Source organism: Apteryx rowi, unplaced genomic scaffold, assembly GCF_003343035.1.
Source record: "Apteryx rowi isolate R43461 unplaced genomic scaffold, aptRow1 scaffold_25, whole genome shotgun sequence".
Classification (NCBI taxonomy): domain Eukaryota; kingdom Metazoa; phylum Chordata; class Aves; order Apterygiformes; family Apterygidae; genus Apteryx; species Apteryx rowi.
In genome coordinates, this window is record NW_020448863.1 from 759,791 (window position 1) to 777,386 (window position 17,596).

Here is a 17,596-nt window from a genome sequence, read left to right on the forward strand (position 1 = left end):
TCAAATGACTGAAGCAGATCAGAAGCATTTTACACATTTCTTAGAGAGCCCTGAATCTTCTGGAATCAAATCTGTTTCCAAGGGTCTGTCTTTCTCCTTACAAGGAAAAACTGTTTGTTAAATATTTAGCATTGTTATATGCTTTAAAAGATCCCACTCTATGTGTGTCTGTATATGCCTTGACCTAATTGGAGTCGGATTCAGTTTGAAATTAAGACACCTACAGATGTGACATGGTAGGATTCAGTTGCCTGATCAGGGTTATTTTAGAAACCATGAAGTATCTTGTTTGACTTTCAACTACCACTCCTGGGTGCCGGTCTCCCATGAAGCCTATGTCGTATTTCTGTCTCCATACACACACCTTTTGGCCTCTCAGGTGGCATGAGGCACCTATATTTAAGCAATTGAATCCTGCTCCCATTACAATCAGTGGAGATTTAAGGCCCAGTTCAGTTTCCTGCCACTGAAGATGACCATGGAGACCAGGTCCCATCTGTCCTTAATTAAACAGATCTGCTGAAACACAGACACTTCCATCTTAACATGAGGAAAAACTTTTTCACTGTAAGGGTGACAGAGCACTGGAACAGGTTGCCCCGAGAGGTGGTGGAGTCTCCTTCTCTGGAGATATTCAAAATGCGCCTGGATGCAATCCTGTGCAATGTGCTCTAGGTGACCCTGCTTGAGCAGGGGGGTTGGACTAGATGATCTCCAGAGGTCCCTTCCAACCTCAGTGATTCTGTGATTCTGTGCTTAGACTTCAGTGGCAACTTGCGTACCTAGCTCAAATACACACAGTGATATGTCAACACGTCGACATTGTCACCCAGAACTATGTCTTTATTGCAAGGTCTTCGCTGTGAAGCTGTCCTTCTCTCTCAGTGATTGTGTTTTTCCCATTTGGCAGCCAGGAGGTTTTGGGCAGTGTTGGTCTGATGGCGCATCCATTGTTTAGAGATTTTGTGACTCAGGACAGTGCTAGACACTGTTTGTGCTGGCATAGCTCTCCCCATTAGGGGAGCAGCATACGGTCTTCCAATAACAGCTAGACTGCACCAGTCCATCTCCCTACTACTCTACTACAAACAAAGCTGAACCAGCAAACCTGCACTTTTTGGCCAAAATACCTTATTTCACTTGGGAGAGAGAAGCCTGGAATAAACCACAGTTACAAAGCACTGTTTTGCTTGAATAAACAGCACCTACATTAGGCACCGTTTGTCCATTTGGTGCCCTGACAAACTGCATGTGGAACAGACGGGTTGACAAGGATGTTGAAGGTATTGAACTGCACGGAGTGCACAAGCTATATTCGGAGATTCAAAGCAATAACAATGATAGAGCACCCTTGCATTTTTATCACAGTAAATGACAAAGCCATCTGGAGGCTTGTTCCGTTGCCACCACCAACATTGCTGGTTTTCTGAAAGGTAGAAAATGCCTTCCAGAACTTCCTGAAACAACACATATGTTGTTCTGAAACAACATCTCTTTTTATTTCCCTGCATTAAATTGGGATCAGCTTCGTTTCTTTTTTTTTGTTGCTCTGCCAGTGACCTCTGTCACAGTGCATCTTCTCTGTTTATCTACATACCTGTATGTGTGCATGAGATGAAAATAGGAACGAAGYTGCTAACAGAGAAGAGGGAAAGAAATATGGGAACCAAAAATATGATAAGAAAAAACTTCTCTTGGAGAGCAGCAGTTAGATATTTTCAAGTTTTAGGTGAAAAAAGAACAGTCATTTATGATAAAATACTTCATTTGTGCAATCACTTTTGGCCAATTGCTTTTTGTTTTGTCTTGTCAATAGCATGCAGCGCACAGTGCCCCGTAGCAATATAGTGGATTATCTTTCCTGTAATTATTATTTAATTACTGCAAAGATTATTTTCTTTTGCATTTTCTTTCAAGTAATTTGAAAATATTTTGTGACTGGAAAATAAAAAGCGTAGTGGCAGAGTCGAGTAGAGGAGGTGTTCAGTGCTTTGAGATATGCAGATCTCAGAGGAAAAAGAAGGAAGGCTCTTCAGGCCCATGTTATGATTTATGAAGTAAGAGAGCAACCTCTCATTCACACAGCAATGTCAAGGYTGTTACATCTTATTAACCTATTCCTTGAAGGGACCTCTTGCTTGGGAATGTCATTGTTTTAGGGCTGATTATTTTCTCAAATCTCTAAACTTCGAATTAGCTGAGAGGATGTTATCTTTTCTAAGGCAGAGGCTGTATTTTTTAATTAAGCTGCAGCTTACAAAGACAGGGTTTAGCCTTTTCCTGCTACAGTACGTATGGACTAGACTACACCACTCAGAAAGTGAATTACACATGCATCAGTACTGATGGCTCTTCCACATTTCTTACAAGCTTTAGCTTAGTCAGGAGGCAGCTACTATTTTATACAGGTTACTGAGGTATGAGACTGATTTCTTTGGTGGATTTTTTTCTAATCCTCCTTTATTGGATAATATTCAAATTTGTCTTATGTCTACATTTAATATATAAATATTTTGCTTTGGAGTTGTGATTTTTTTTCTAAACAATTAATATAATAATAGATTTCTTAAATCTGTAAGGACATCTTAATATTAAATATTAAGGAATATTTTGCAGTCCTTTCTTCACTACACAGAAGATAAATTCTCAGAGCAGTGTACATAAAAGAAAACAACAAGATGAGGATGAAGGATGGGAAAACTAAATGTTAGAGCTACTGGACAATCTAAAGGATTTTTTTTCCCCCCTTTTGGGGGGGTAGCTGAAATGGGAGCCTGTCTAAAGCCTGAAGAATTTTCTTTGAAGAAGGGGAAGAGAGTAACTGAGATTTGAAAATGTCCAGGAAATTAATTTTGGAGGAAGAAAGCAAGTCATTTATAGAGGAGGAGAGGTGGCATTAGTGAATGCAAGTCACCTTTGATCTTTTTTTTTTGTCAAGATGGTTGAAAATGAAAAATGCGGAGAAAGAGAACAGCAGCTGGAACTATCAAATGTATCAATCTGTTTCACACCAGGACAAAAGGTGGGAAAATAGCTGCATGTCTAAGACCAAGACAAACTGATGAGGTGATGTGAATTTGAGGGATGAGTCACCTAAAAAGAAAATTTAATGGCATTTAGGAAGAGATGAGTTTTAATAAACATTTTAATAAATTATCCCCAAAGTGTCCATTTACCGTCATGAAACTTCCCTTAAAACTCATCTGAGCAAGGCCCAGAATTCATGCCCATGCTAAATTGCATAGTTTAAAATATGGCAAATTTTGAAGAAGCATTTAGCTCTTTTTTAATGTCAACAATGAATCCATCCTTAAGGAGAGTTTTGGATAGTTAGTAAAGATCAAGGGAGAAAAGTCATTAGGATAATGTAGTTCTTGTGGAAAAATTAATTGAATTTCATCCATTATTTCCCCGCCATAACTAATATATTTAAAATTGAATTACACCAGTCATTACCTTTCTGTGTGGTTTTCTGTAAGTAAATATCAATACATTTTTTTGTTTTGGAAAATAAAATTGAAATGAATAATGGAACATAGCCATAACAGATATATCTCTGGATTAGTTTTTCAGTATTGAATTACAGGTGTGGAGGGAAGTAGATCCAAAGTATTATCTACCTTCTCTCTCTATCTCTCTCTATCTCCCCCTCTCTCTCTCAAATATTTTCAGCACTTGCATTGCTTTAGAGGTAAATAACATTTCAAAAAGAAACTGCTTTTTTAAAAACATATATACAGACAATTGTAACTCAGTTTCTTCGAAACATCAGCCGTTGTCAGAGTCAAGTAGGCAGGTCATTCTCTGAGAAATTGTACAGTAGTGGCTTGTTTGTATTTGAAGAAAGCACGGAGAGTCAGCTTCCAGATTCAACTCAATTTTTTTTCTTTTTATCTCCAGATCAAAATCACTGGGTTTTTTTGTCCATAGGCATAGTAAGGAAAGCAATGGTATTTCTGTTGGCAACTTGGTATTATACCTTTGCAGGCCTATGCATTTTTACATCTTGAATTCATTTGCAAGCATACAAAACAGAAGAACTAAGGCTTTTGGTTAAACTGTACTCTAGGACATGCATTTAAATTGGGAGTAGCTTCCTTTAAACATTTTCAGAAGTAATCCATTTTCTTTTCCGGAGACGTAGTCTACTCCTTTGGGTTTAGTGAAGTGACTGCAGATTTAAATATAAACAGAATTCAACCTAAAACTTTGTTTTTATCTGCTTGCTTAACCACAAACATATTCAAGCTGTAACAGTTTTGTAGAACAGTTAATGTGCAAAATGGCATTCCCAAGGGACCCTTTGGTTTTCCTGCTGGCCTGGACTAAGGAAAGATAGCAGTGATTTTTGATCCACTAATAACAGAAGATTTTCTTGCTGGATTTCGGAACTGACTCATAAGGCTCCTGAAAGTCTTATTCTGTGGAAATCTAGAAGTCTTACAATAATGAGCCCACCAGGAAGAATACTCTTTGGAGCAAATGAGACTAACATTTAGGTGTGATATTCTTCATATTTATTTAATATGTAGTGTAAATCTGCCAATGCTCTCTGAGTTAAGAGTGAAAGGATATCCAGTGTTTTTGCTCACTAAATGCAACATTGTGGAATATGACAGCAGAGATCATATTTAGAAAGAAAAGGATATCTGATGTTTTCTCCATTTTCTTTCATTCAAACAGCAGCTCAAATCACATGTGAGAGCCTGAAAAAGGATTAGTTTGCCCAAAAGCTTGGGGTTTTTTTCCTGCTATGTTAGTTCTCTTAATAAAACACCTTGCTTCAACTTCAGATTTCACCTGTCTTAGATTAAACACTCATTTAGAAAGATATTTCTGCCATGTTAATCCCACTCTTGGGTTCAAACTCTGATTCCCAGACTGCCAAGATCCCTCTTTGTTCTTGATACAGAGGATCTGGCAGAGTACAGCTCCTTCCATGGCCATTGCAACTCTTGTTCCAAGAAAACCTTCAGTGAAGCAGGCGCTTTACAAGAAAATGTTCAACTGTTGTGCAAATCAAAAGAGAAGTTGACATAAACTGTTCATATGACCCAAGTTTATTTAAGGACTTACGAATTTATACAAAGAGAATATTCAGATCCCACCTTAAATGTTTGGGGATTCATTTTGCTCTGTTTGTAATTTGGCTTTGCTCTCTTCATAGTTATTCATTAATATGAAGTCTGTGTTTCATAGGTAGATGTAACTTATGTCTGAAGGACTTTCAAAAGGGCATCTACAGAAGATTAACTGCACTAGTCCCACCAAGTACAGAAGCTTAGAGCTAGTGAAGCTGCCTGTCATATTATTATCTGATGCTCCACTGTTGTCCACTGTTCCTTTGCCTACCCAAACTCTGTTCCTATAAAGCCCCAGTTGGTTTATACATGCTCTTCCTCTGCAGTTTTGAATGATGAGTTTGTGATGGGAGAGGGCCTTTTTAAGAGTTAAGGGTTTTTGATAGATGTTTTGCGTCATGTCAGGAGTTACATGAGGGCAGTTGAGTAAATGAAGATGTGACCTGGCTTGAAGAGTCCTTATGCAAGTATTCAGCTGAAGCTCTTTAATCACTTGATGGCATAACAGAGCCATTGCAGATGGAGACTTGGGACACTTGTGGAAATTTGAGTTCGCCTGGCCTGTGTGTCTCCCTCAGCAAGGGAAGCTGAAGCAGGAAAATATTATCTGTAAAGCAGAAAAAAATCCCCAACAGCCAGAAGTAAGATCTCTAGTTTCAGTTCAGGTGGCTGCCCTTTAAATTGCCTCTCCAACAGTTGCACTGCTGATTGCTACTATTCATGAAAAGTGGCTTTGTTTTTAGTTCTGAAAGATCCCAGAGCAACTGCTCTGCCCAGAGTTTTCTTTTGTGAATTGCTAAAATATTCTCTTTTTTGATACTCTTTCGTGACCCTTTCCTCCCACTCACCTCTTTCAACATGTAGTTAGCTCCTTGCAAAGGGATAGCAAGGAATGAATTTTCTGTCCATATTTCATGTGGCCACAGCAGCCTTGTGAAATGCCTTCCTTAGAATTTGGGAGGAGCTGGCTGGTGGAGGAAGGTTAGATGTCTGAAAGCTAGATAATGTGTTAGAATTGCTGGTAGGATGCAAGGAGCAACTCAAAGGTGCAGTGAGGATTTTATCTGGCTTTTTTTCCAATTTGTAGCACTCACCTTTGGATACCAGGTCCTGTTAAAAAATCACGCAGCAATCAGCTTGGATTCTTTCCATTGCAGGTGATGGAGGCTGCCTGTTTCAAATGCAAACTACCCTGCCCTGATCTGTGTCTTTGTTATCTTGAAGCATGCAGGGGCGCACAGTGCATGTGCCTGCGCCCTCTCCTAACTCCGCAGCTCAAAGTGGAGCAGCGTTTGACATCCTGCCTCCTGAAAAGAGCTTCCCCTGGGAGCAATGGATAGCACAGGCTGGCATTGCTTCTGGGGCCGCCCACTCGCCCTGCGCAACCAGCAAGCAGATGCAGCCGTTGTCTCCGTTACCCTCATAGCCTGGTACCTACCATCCGGGCCCTGGGCCCCGTTCAGCTGCTGCTGACCTGAGCTTGCAGTAGTAGCTCCAACATGACCGCTGTACAGGCAATGCAGTGCTGGGATGATTTATAAAGACTTAAATTGTATGGGACTCTCCCTGTATTCTATTTCCGTGCTTGAGATAGCGAAGATTCTTGTGCTGGGCTTCAGCTGAACACATAGGAAGGCCTTCTTCATGACCCACCTCCTCACCCCCCTTCTTTTTTAAAGAATGATCCCCTTTTTGTCTGAAATGACTAAAATCTGTTGACCTTTAAGGTACAGCAACACTCATCTCTTCACTGAGAAGGAAGGAGCTTGATTACAGTTAGGATCCCGGTAGCTTGGACTAATACTTAAGGCTAGATTTCCTTTTCCTTCCTGATTTTCAAGAGACTGTTCAGTTTACTGTTATTTGTATTCCTTGATTGGAGTTTTAATATAGTCCTAGGTCAATAGAGATGGGCTTTTAAATAGATAGTATAAATCATAAATACTGTGTTAACAGTATGGTACTCTGTCCTAGGGAAGTACCTGTTAGTTTCATTGACACTTAATGGTATTGCTATTTTGGCAGGTGAATCCCACCTATTTAAATCCTGTGTGTATTTTAAATCAAATATACTTTGGGGGAGCTTAGTGATAGTAACATTAATTGTTCACATAGAGTGACAATATACGATGATTTGAGCAGTACGTCCTTTGATGATGTACAGTGTAATCCATAGCAATATTAAGCTGTGCAGCTGACCACATGATTTGCCTTGAAGGATCATTTCAGATATCAGAGAGCAGAGATTTGATATGCAAGCACTGGTTGCTCACACATACAAGCACTGTTTTTCTTCCCGATAGAGAAGTTATTTATTGCTAGGACACCAGTGGTTTCTCCTTTCTCAAAGATATGTTGTTGATAATGCCTGTAGAAAAACCTCTATTTCCAGTCATGTACTGTGAATAATCAAAATCTGAGAAATGACTTTATTCTGAGCCAGGTAAAAATACAGTGGTAAGCATAAAGGCAACTGCCTATATAATGCTCTGGGTTCATCTGTTCCAAACATTTTAAAATCTATTCTTTTTGCCTTCATTTTCATTTGCATCCTGTCACTGGATTGCCTATGAGCTGGCAGATAAACTTGCTGCCTAAAATGCTGGTCATACTATTAAAATAGCTGATATTTTGATAAACACCCATGCTTTTATGGTCCATGTTTTGCTTTCTGATTGCATATTGTATTACCAGCACAGAGGTTTCTGTTTAACTGTAAGCTAAGCCCTAACTGACATATACTCAGAAGATACCTGTTCCATAGTTATTCATGATTATATTTCTTGTATCTTTTTTTAAAACCTTCCTTGCTACCAGTGTGTTTTCAGAGTAACTGTAATGTTGCTTTAGTAATAAGGTTGCAGCTGTTCAGAAGTTGTCCAAGAACTGCACACGACCAGCATTATTTTGTGACTGAGTTGGTGAATAGCTTGGCTGTGATCTGGAATGACTACCGTAAGCTGGAATATCTGGAATATCACAAGTAATCTGAACTGGAATGGTAAAGAGAGGTTGCAGCTGTGCGAGGGGAGATCTGGGACACACTGTTATTATAAGACTCCTGTTCTGCCCATAGTGCTGCAGGAAATGCGCCCGGCTCTCCTGCAGTAATATCCTTTATGAAACACCCTTAGAAACAATCAGTTCTCCCCAGCATCAGCACTTCTACTTAGGGGTTAAAATCAATAGGAGCTGACTGGCTAGAGCCCAGTTTCTAGGCTTTGCTCTGGAAAATGGAAGGGCTAGACTTTGTATCAGTTTAAATTGAGTTAAAGCAGATTTATGCTTAAGGGATTTCCACTGCAACATAAAGTATTAAAGATAGGCACTTTTATTATTTCATTTATTTTTTTCTGATTCAATATGAAGCTGAATTCTAAGAATTCCTGTTGTTTACTACATTACCACTCCAATTTAGCCAAGAGAATACTGAGAATGTAATATATTTCTGTGTCTACTTAAGTCTAGATTTCATTTGGTACTTCTTTATTTGTTTTCTTTGCTAGAACATAGGCATTCATATTTATAACCCTTTTATTTTTCAGCGCCTCCCAGATGGCTCTGCCCCAAGTGCACAAGCTGAATTTTATCTTTTACCAGATCCTGATGAGGTCAGTCTCAGGAAAACAAGAACAGTTCCAAAAAGCACTGACCCTACTTACAATGAAATTGTGAGTACTGTCCACTTTCCTCTGTCATTTCTTATTTGTTTGGTTTTCCTTGTCCACTCTTGAAATAAAAAAACAATACAGCATTTAGAGCTGTTACAGTGAGTACTATTAAAAAAACATATCATAAGGTGAAGCATAAATATGTAGCCTTCTCTTTTGCTTCTTTCTTAGTAGTGAAACAGTCTCTTTATGTTTCTCTCTTTAGCAAAGCAGTTAGATCATTCACACTTTTCAGTCTTATACCATAATTATAGTTACATGTTAGCCATTTGAGCCCAAACATCATTGCACCAAAAACTAGATTGTTTTTAATTCAGATTTGTATAATAACATAAAAAGCACTAACTGAAAGGATCCTGTTATTCAAATGCACATACAAAAATAGAAAACCAATTTGGTTTTCACTGTCCTAAATAATAACACATAATAAATAACCCAGCTCTTTTTATGTCAAAATGTTAGCAGTTCACAGCCATGTATAATTATTTCACTCACCACCGAAGTGCTGCCACCTCTGGGGTAAAAAGAAACATTTGTATGGAGAAACCTTTACTGCAAAACAGGAAGTGGCATAAACTGTATTCTTTTGTACAGGGAGACAAGATTTGAGCAGTAGGTGGGATTGGAGATGATAATTACTATGTATAGAAAATCTCCCAAGGATCTCAGAGCAATTTCCTAAAGCACTTTGAGCAAGCTTCAAAGTAGCAGGCATGGAAAATATTGCCACTCCRCCCTGTTTTATAGATAAGATATGATGAAGTTTAAGTTAGTCAGCTGGGTCTAAGAGTTCTTATCTCTAAATTTCCCAGTCCTGGGGTTTTAATAATGCTTCTTCTTTTCCCACATCTAGTTGATTGCAAAAGTTACCAACTTACATTGATGGCTTCCAATGCAGCTGTAAGTAGGCTCCTCAAGTAGTATTGTCACTAACAGCTGAGGCAGATTTCACTCCCAATAATACTGCAATGGAATAAAAGCAACTGGGCTTTATTTTTCTCTTGTGTTCTTTCCTTTTTTGGAATCAAGAAACTGAGGCTAGTTCAACTGGCCAAAAAAATTTTCTTTATATTTGAAGGATATTTAAACACAGGAAATATCATATGTTTATGTAATAACATTAATTGCAAAAGATCCAAAATGTACCATGGATAAGGACCACCTAGCAACACCAGAGGGCAGTTGTCTTTGTGACCATTGTTATACTAATCTGAGTGCAACAAACTCCAAAATCCTGGCTGCAGTCAGACAGTACTCAGTGGGACAGGATTCAGTTGTGGTTAAGGAAATAGGAGCATCCCTCTGTTGTTAAGAGAAGTTCCATGAAAACTTCAGTATCTTTTACTCAAAACTCCCAGCCTTATCCACAGATGCTCAATCTTTTTTTACCAGGAATGCTAATCACAGTAGGGACATATGGTTCCATTGAACTTGGACATTTCAGACCTGATGCTTGCACTATTAGCAGCTCTGCTCTTCCATATGTGATGCCATTCTGTACGTATTTTCTGTCCCAGGTTGGTAGACTGAGGCAGAAGAAGCCCCAGGGAAGGGAAAACAACTAAAAATACAAGTCAGCTGTCTTTTAAGTTACTTATTGTCCAAAACGCTGTGTACAGAAATGTACTAGCCTTTCTTTATGAGTTCATAAGTTTTTATTAAAGCCAAATGGCTTGAAGGAAGCTGTATATTAATTTCTCTCTGTGTTCAATACTGAGAAAATTCTGAAATGTGCCTCTCTTGGGTGTTTTTATTTTTAGTTTTGTGCTTTTATTGCTTATAACTGCCTACAGCAAATTATCAACCTTGCAAAAGTGCAATTTATTTTTTTTACTCATAGGTGTGAGAGTAAAGATGAGAGGGTCCAGGAGGACTGACAATAGAATGAACTATACTGAACTTTTAACAAGCACTCTGTTTTCCTCTTGTTCCTGTATTTGTATTTTGGAGTTTGTTGCATTCACATTGGTATAACATTGCATTAAAAAGCGACAATTGAGAAGGAGAAAGAAAACGGGAAAAGGAGATGCAGGGCCTGGGAGAAAAATACTACCATACTTGCTTATAGTACATTGAAAGGAATAAATAAGAATCACTCAGGAAGTTCCAATGTAGGTTAGTAAACTAAGAAAAACTAAAAACAGAAAACAATTCTGAATGATTTAAGTTTAAACTCTCACCTTGAAAAATGTAAATAAGCAGAAGCAACCACAGTGGGGTCTTGTTTGTAATGTGTAGCCCTGGCCATGCGACATGCTACAAGGTCTTCCTTGTCCTTGGTTAGTCCCTGAGCACCTGCATGTATGGGAACCCACAGCAGGAGCAAGTCTCCAGGACAAAGCTGAGTGTGCCTTGCCATAGAGAAGCCACAGCGAGAGGGAATTCGCTCCATCCTGCCCTTGGGGTGGGGGACAAATGTGGGCAAATACCCCAGGGCCATACAGGCCTGTTACTGCTGCAGCAGCCGCCTTCGGAGGAGAGGGGCTGCAGGCCTGCAACAACTGCGGGAGCCCAAGGAAGCCTGAACGAGGGCAGGGAGGGAGCTGTGGCAGGAGCCCGAGTGGCTCCCTCCGGCCCCATGCGTCAAGGCTAATTTGGAAAATTAACATCAAATCTAGGAACTGTGCCATGGCTACATAAGGTGAAGCAACTGTCCCTCATTTGTGATTAAAATGTCATTAGACTCCTGTAGGTCAACAGTGCTGCTTTTTTTGGAGCTGGAAATACCTGAACTCCAGACCTAGCTGTTCCACTGTTTTCCTATACGGCCCTGCGTACTTCACCTCCCTTTAATCTAGCTGTATAAATGGGAGGCAAATATTATTCCTGAACAATGATTTCAGGATTTAACTGGCCTGGTAACGAAATGTTGGCAGGTGGTATTTGTTTTATCCACGCACTAATTCAGCTGTCTGAATTCAGTCTTTCTTCTCTGCCCACATCCTGGTGATACATACCTTGTTTTGACTGAATTTACAATATCATTTTAGAAACAGTAGCTTAGGATCTGTTGAAAGCAGCCTAACTTGTACTGCGAAGTGCGTTATTGATCAGAGCTTAAAGCCTCTTTGTGTCCAACAACTGAAAGTAGCTCATCACCCCAGTTCACTCCTATGGTGATCCACCAGACTGAAGATTTCGTAGCTCTTGCAGCTTACATGTACACTTTTTTGGTGGTTTAAAGCAACAACTGAAGATGGTAACTTATGTATCTTGGCAAAGAAACAGGGCACATTCCTACTGTAACATTAATATCACTACAGTAATCAAATCATAGATATAGTCTAAATTATATAACCACTTATTGTACCTGTCCTTGCTTTTCTGATTTTCTTCATCATTTCACTTTGACTTTGGCAGGGAGATGCCAGCAAGGGGTCAGGAAAGCTATAAATTTTTTATTCATACACAATTTGGTGAAACAGACACGGTAAACATCACAACCGAAATTGCGAATGCCTGTTCTGAGGTGTGAGAGAAGGGTGGAGAGCACAAGGTGTGACTTTCGTAGCAGCTGTTCAAAACTCTAGTTTCCAAAGGCTTCTAAACGGACAAGAAAACCCTGCTCCCTTGTGAGACCTTTCGAGTCAAAGCCAGTTCAAAAAGTGCAAGGGGGGCGGTTTCTCCCGCCCCAGCACCCGGGGCAGCGTCTGTTAACCCTGGCAGCACCGACTAACCTGCGACACCTGCTCAGCCCGGCAGCCTGCTCGTGCTGGCTGGGCCACCCCGCGGTCCTGCAGCGCACAAGGGACCACRGGGACACTGTGCTCCAGCAATGCTGGCCCTGGCCCGTTCGGGTTGTGTAGGAGAACTGACAACTTTGCGTCTCCTGGGTCCATCTGCAAACTTCAGAGCCACCCAGAGTGAGGGGCATTGCTGGGATGGAGCCTTACAAACTCTGTCCCTGTATGGAGGACTTCTCCCATGGCCATTTCTGGTTATTAGCATTGGAGGCAGAGGGAGGACTATGCAGTCCAGCCCCCAGAGATCCAGGCTGGGCTGGCACGGCTCAGTGAGATTTCCCTTTTCATCCACAGTGCCATGTACATAGCCTGTGCTCAGATTGCAGGAGTAAATCCAAGCAGGTTGCACACCAAACTTGTTTTAGGCAGTTTCACTTTCCCATTCTCATGAAATGACAGTATGGTACTGTTTGCTTTCTAAACTGCACAGGGAGATTAAAATTAAAATTTAAATAATTTTCCAGTGCAACTACAATAGGAAAAATATTTCCATCCATACAGATTTTAGATTAAATGTATTTCTCTTAACAAAGCTTACCTTTGAGACCTGAAAGTAGAAAATAGTATTCTTCCACATTTTAGCAATCAATACACAGTTTGCTCAGCAGTTTTTGACTAATGCAGAGATTGAAACATAGGTATCAATGCTGAATGCAGCTCATTCTGACTATCACTCCAGACTTTTTTTTTTAATTCAGAAAATACAGCATACACATTTCATAATTAATCACAGTGTGTTCTCATAGTATCAAGGTAATTTCAAGGTATTTTTTAAACCATAGGCCTTTGTAATTTTCTAAAGAGACGCTACGCAAGCTGTCTCATTTAATTTGAGCAGAATTAACAGCACTTCATGAGTAACAGAAACATCCTAAGTTAGCAAGTTCCACTATCTCAAGTTGGGCTCAGTCTCGGAGATGATCCGCACGCACAACTTGTATTGAGTGGGCTGAGATATGTAGCATGTTTGTTATTCGATGCTTCCATTAAAGTATGGAAGTATTTTTACAGTGAACACATTTTGATACAGCTAGCAAGAAGAGTCCAGACTCACACATAGGCATATTTGCATTGAAATGGTAGAATTTATACACACAATTTTCAATGAAAAATTATGCTCTGTCTTTTTGTGGGGATTGTGTTTGATCTAGAACAATTATGAAATCTCATGGAAGTCTTGGTGAAAAGAAAATTAGTTTCTGCTTTGACTTTTTTTAATTCTGGTGTGTAGTGCAAGATTTAATCACAAGTAAGTAGGGTATTGAGGAAAAATAATCTGAGTTACTGTGCATTGATGTGATGTACCTTTATGAGATGTATCAATGCAATAAAAAGTTGCTTTGAGGCACTACTATGCAACGTTACAAAATAAATGGTTACAAAAAAATACTTGGCATCAAAACAGTATTCTTGTGTGTTTAATCTTCAGGGAAGAGCAATACAATATATCAAAGTATCTGCTATGGAAAGCTATTTCAACATTATAATAATCTATACTTCTCCAGAATTATCTATCTTATGTTTTCATACTTCTGCCCATGATGAGTGTCCTCCATCTGAATGTCTCCCTCCTTAAATCAACAGTATTATCAAAGCCCCTGGTGGACTTCATGGAGGATCTGGTATTTCTTCACATTTGAGCTCAAAACTCTGCTTAAGTTAGAGTTTCAGTTTTCACAGGGAAAATTATGTATACTCATTTTTTTCTCAAGCTTTGCAAACACGGGTTTTGAATTTATTTACAAGTGCTCAGTAATCAGCCTAAGCAGGCAGAAGCTCTTCTACTTAAACTACATGAAGTCAAATATATTTCTGAGATAAATGCACTAATTTGAGTGAATTTGGCTCATAGGTGGTAGTTTACAATTCTGGAGGGCAGTTTAAAGCAATTATTGGAAAGTCATAATAACCATCCTGAATGCTGTATCAAAGTAAGTGTTTCGCCTATCAAATAGATTCACATATTCAAATGCTTTTCCTGTTTCGCTATATATAATTGCAGGTTGTATATGACACAGTCACGGAGCTCAAGGGACGTATACTGAAGCTTGTTGTGAAAAGCAAAGGAACATTTGTGGGAGCTGTTAACATTCGGCTGAGCAGTGTCCAGTTAAATGAAGAAAAGTGGTACCCACTGGGAAACAGTATAATTTAAATATTGTCTAAGATAATTCAATTATTTATCCACTAATGTTTCTTTATCCCATTTCCCATGGTACATTTTGTCTCAGTTGCCCTTGAGAATACGCAGTCATCCGCTGATCACATCTTAATATTTCTAATCATAAGGCTATTTTCTTAAATTTGCTACCATCATCTTGCAACATATTGCTGTTAGTGTGGGTAAAAAATCACATGCTAAGAACTTGCAGCAGCATGAAGGAAATTCTTATGACAGAAATGAAGTATTTTTGTTTGTTTTTTATTAAATACTACTGTAAAAATACTGATATTCTGTATAGATCAAACTGTGGGTCAGAGCCTAATTCTAAGTCCATTTGAGACAGTGCCAATCTCTCCACTGACTCTGTTTTGAAACAGTGCTGGTAATGGTGTAATTTATCAGGGTTCACTATGACCCACTGCGTATGGTGAGTCTCCAGAGGTCCGTGAGGTGGTTCCCCAGGTGCCAATACATTTCAAACAGTTCTAACATATTTCATATTAAATGTTACACAATCAATACATTAAAAAAAAAGAACTTTAAAACTTGCACTTTAGACATTTTGAGCAGTATATGTTGGTGTACTTTGTTAATATAATGTAACTTTCAATCCAGGATATTCATTTGGCAGTAAGATACTTCGTCATTTCTTTTATTCTGACATCCCAGAAGCGGATAAAAATGGTCATTTGTGGGGAGAAAGGAGGAGGGAGAGGTTAATACTGATGAATAAACAAAACATATTGAATGTAAAATTTCAGCATAGCATTTATTTGAGATCACGCTGTAGGGAATCTTTGTTCACTAGTCTTACTCGATTGCATACTTATGCTGCTTAAGGGAAACCAGTCAATACATACATGGAGAGCTATGAAGATGTATATATACATACATGTAACCAGTGAACATGAGTGGTACCTTTGAGTTCACTGGGACTAATTATGGGCTCTGTTCTTCAAAGCATTTTTATATAAATGAAGGAACCATCTGAGCACGTCTTTAAGCATTTAGCATGCGAACAGCTGTAATGAACTGTCCATTAATGCCAGCCTCTTACACACACACAGCTGAGCGTGTATATAAAGCTTTCCAGAATCAAGGGCACGTTTTTAATGCACAGGAACCATGTTCATTTGTGATCTGATCTGCTGTAAAATTTCAAGTTACCATATACTATGTAGGTCTGACATTTGTTCTGCCAGGTGGAAAAGCAGTCAACAGAGGGATAATAATGCCAGAAGCTAAAGATAATTGCCACCTTCTCCCTAAGGACACTCACAAATCAGACTTTGGAAGGTAATGTTGTATAAAGTTCCTGAAGTGGCACTAGGAGTGTAGTTTAGGAATCCAAATAAGCTGGAGCTTTTCCTCACCACCAAACCAATTGCCTTTGTCACTTGGTTAGTCTGGCTCCCAGAACAGGTCCACCAGATTGCTTGCGGAGATTAAATACCTCCTCACTAAAGGGAGGTGGGGGGAAACTCTCCTTGAGTAGTATTATCAGGATTTTTCAGAGCTGAAAAAAGCTATGAAATATTTGCCACATGTAAAGGATATTGGCTAGCATTCAGATATAATCAGTACAAAGATCAACAAGTCTAACATTTTAGATTATAGGCTTTCCTGGGTACAGAAACAAGTGACTTGCCACTTCAAGCATGGAAAACATATTGTGCCCAGCTTACAATGTTATCAAATTACCTGACCTTACAGTTCAATATTGATTTCAGATTCTTCTTAGTCTCCTGTTTTGGTTTCCTTATTAAAACTTTAATGCAATTTTCTAATAGTGTTATTTCCTGTGACATTTTCTAATCATTGTTTACAACATGCCCTGATTTTCCATCTTAGAGCAACACACATGTTTTTTTATGAAGGATATGTGACTAAAAAAAGCATTAAAATATAGTATTATCAGAACTGTCTGCAAACATAAGCAGTACTGTTTGGTATTAAAGAAACCAATAAATGTAAAGGCCTTTGAAAAAAATCCGTTTGAGTAGCACATCTGCAGTTAGCCTTGTAGATATGCTCTTGTGGAAGCTCAACAATACTTCAGTTTTGTAAGGAAGGTGGGAGAATTCTGACTTAGGGACAAGATCTACACTGATAGTTATGTCAGGCATGAAGTTGCTCTCGGAGACCTTAAATCACACATTCAACCCTTGCGTTTTCTACATTGGTTCTTCTAGTCCACCTCAAAGCTGCCCATTATGTTTCCCATTTCCTGAGTTTACAGTAAGATGTATCCCAAGCTCCCTGCTGCTATGACGAACAGAGCCCTATACAAATCAGTCCATGAATTGTCTATCTTTAACAGTAGGAGGTTCAAGACTAGGCTGAGAAAAGGTACCAAGAGCATCTGAGATTTTATCATTTTAAGAGCTGTTTTTCTCAAGACTGTTTTTTTGGAGGTAACAAAATTACAACGGAAATTAATGAGTTATCTTCCCATCAAAAGCTGCCATTATTATGAATTTAAAGGGTAAATTGTATGTGTCATTTTTCACATTTCCTTGAAAAGACTGATTGATTGTACAATGGTTAAAGCTTTTGCTCAGTATAAATAAAAAATTCACTGTCACATGCTCATAATTTTTGAAGTCTTAGATCATAAATATTAAACCATTATTCTCATTCAGCAATTAATCATAATTTTGCAATTAGCTGCAAATAAAATTATTAATTGAATTTATCAAAATGTCCTCAAAAAGTTCAGTCCTTCTGAATTATTTCTAAATTGCAGTAGGGCCGAATTCTGGAGCCATTACTTTTTTAGGATACCCTTTACTCACACAAGAAGTCCCATTAGCTTAATAAAATCATTGAGAATATGCCACTGTGGAAATCAGACCATTGGGTTGTTGCAAGCCTTGTGATGTCTGCTTTATTGAGCAGGACGTGGTGCTTCGAAACTACTGCTACCGTGGAGCCGTG

At 38.9% G+C, this 17,596-nt stretch overlaps 1 protein-coding gene across 1 annotated transcript in view; it reads left to right on the plus strand.

Annotated features, from left to right (window-relative positions):
- The window catches only part of PIK3C2G (phosphatidylinositol-4-phosphate 3-kinase catalytic subunit type 2 gamma), a 211,999-nt gene extending 197,349 nt beyond the window's left edge, over positions 1-14,650 (plus strand). The window contains exons 31-32 of the mRNA XM_026066913.1: positions 8,627-8,752; positions 14,498-14,650. Of these exons, the coding sequence (XP_025922698.1) occupies positions 8,627-8,752; positions 14,498-14,650 (279 nt within the window). The remainder of the gene's footprint in view (positions 1-8,626; positions 8,753-14,497) is intronic.
- Positions 14,651-17,596: the final 2,946 nt, after the last annotated feature.